Below are 1,641 nucleotides of genomic sequence, written 5' to 3'. Positions count from 1 at the left end.
TTAAAAAATAAAGTTAGTAATACATTAATTAATAACTATTATGTTAATTTACGGCAGAAAGTAAAAAATAGAATCATCGTCTTATATTGTGCTTCGATAATATACATTCGGTCATACTAATACTAATAGAGGCATTTTGGATACCATACGGTTCACTACAAATATGCTTTGTTTGGGAAATAAGACTTCTTTTTATAGTAGAGAGAGTAATATGGTTGTATCTTAATGCAATTTTAGCCTGAAATCCAATTCTTCATATATCTTGTAGAAATTGATAGAAAAAGAAAAGACAGCTAGAATATTTTTCATAATATATTTGTGTGTATTGATATTGAGAGAGTATTTGGGTAGACGAAACTTTATTTGAAATTTCAATTTCAATTCTAAAGCAGCGAAGAAAGAGCAGCATGATTAAGATCAGAGGCTGCGCAGGAGAAGGCCTTCAAAAGTAATTCCGGGACCAAATGCGAGTCCCAAGCCCCATTCTTGAGCACCATCTTTCAGAAACTCCCTCATGTACTCCATCACATAGAATATAGTGTTGCTGCTAACATTCCCATAGTCCATAAGTGCCTTCCTACTGCACTCTAACTTCTCACTGCTCAACTTCAGAGTACTCTCAAGCTTGTTCAGAATCGCAGGCCCTCCGGGGTGAACAGCCCAGAACAAATCATTGAACTCCTTCACACTGCTTTTCGCCATCAGCTTCCTGCAGAACTCTTCTATGTTGTCTTCAATTTTCTGAGGAAGGTCTCTTCCAAGTTTGAAGTTTATGCCCTCTTCAGAGAGTCTCCCATCAATCACACTGTGTGTCTCGGGCACAAACTTCTGCACTGCATAGCTCAGTTCCATGAAGGGAGACTCTTGACCCACCACAGGGTTGGCTCCAACTATCACCGCTGCAGCTCCGTCACCAAACAGTGCAGCCCCCACAAGATCATAAGGCCTGGCCTTGTTGGGGGGTCTGAACCCAAGAATGGTGGTCTCAGAGGTTGTCACCAGAACCCTGCTACCAGGGTTGTTCTCTGCAATGTCCTTGGCCACTCTCAGCCCTGTGACACCACCGTAGCAGCCTAGAAAGTAGAGCATCACACGCCCAATGTCACTCCTCAGACCAAGCTCGTTTGCCAGGTAAAGGTCACCACCTGGTAGCCTTATCTCACTTGAGGAAACATACACCATGTGGGTGATGTCTTCAGCTGCCCTTCCCCATTCCTTGATGCAGCAAAGGCTCGCCCTCGTAGCCATCTCTACCACTGCTGGGTTCGCTATTTCAAGCTTCTGCTTTATGGTTGGGGAACCCTCCGTGGCCAACTCTGGATACTTGTCAAGAATCTCCTTTGACATCACTGTGTACCTTGTCTTCACAGTGGTGTTTTTACCTGCAGAATGGCAAATCAAGGAACAAAAGATTGTAGCTTAGCTTACTAATGTTTTCAATGCTTCAGGTTATGCACATTTACAGATCCATATTTCTCATCACTGTAACTTTAGGCTTTTTTTTTAAAAAAAGACTCTATTGAACCCGTAATTGTAAAATAAGGTCAAAAATAAGGTCAGTTGAATAATTTTTTTAGAATAAAGTGAAAATGTTAAGACTCATAACGACATGGTCAGTTTCCTTTGGTTTTTTTCAAAAGG

The 1,641-nt window shown here is 41.4% G+C and overlaps 1 protein-coding gene across 1 annotated transcript; it reads right to left on the bottom strand.

The window, feature by feature from the left end:
* Positions 1-299: 299 nt before the first annotated feature.
* LOC114186347 (type III polyketide synthase A-like) lies at positions 300-1,431 on the bottom strand. The gene has a single exon (XM_028074416.1). The coding sequence runs from the start codon at positions 1,345-1,347 to the stop codon at positions 418-420; it is 930 nt and encodes a 309-aa protein (XP_027930217.1). The 5' UTR covers positions 1,348-1,431; the 3' UTR covers positions 300-417.
* Positions 1,432-1,641: the final 210 nt, after the last annotated feature.

This window comes from Vigna unguiculata, chromosome 5 (genome assembly GCF_004118075.2).
Source record: "Vigna unguiculata cultivar IT97K-499-35 chromosome 5, ASM411807v1, whole genome shotgun sequence".
Lineage (NCBI taxonomy): Eukaryota > Viridiplantae > Streptophyta > Magnoliopsida > Fabales > Fabaceae > Vigna > Vigna unguiculata.
This window is presented reverse-complemented; position numbering and strand designations above follow the sequence as displayed.

Bases quoted from the DNA above. Each gene is read 5' to 3' on its own strand.
- LOC114186347 (XM_028074416.1), bottom strand. From the start codon at position 1,347: ATGTCAAAGGAGATTCTTGACAAGTATCCAGAGTTGGCCACGGAGGGT.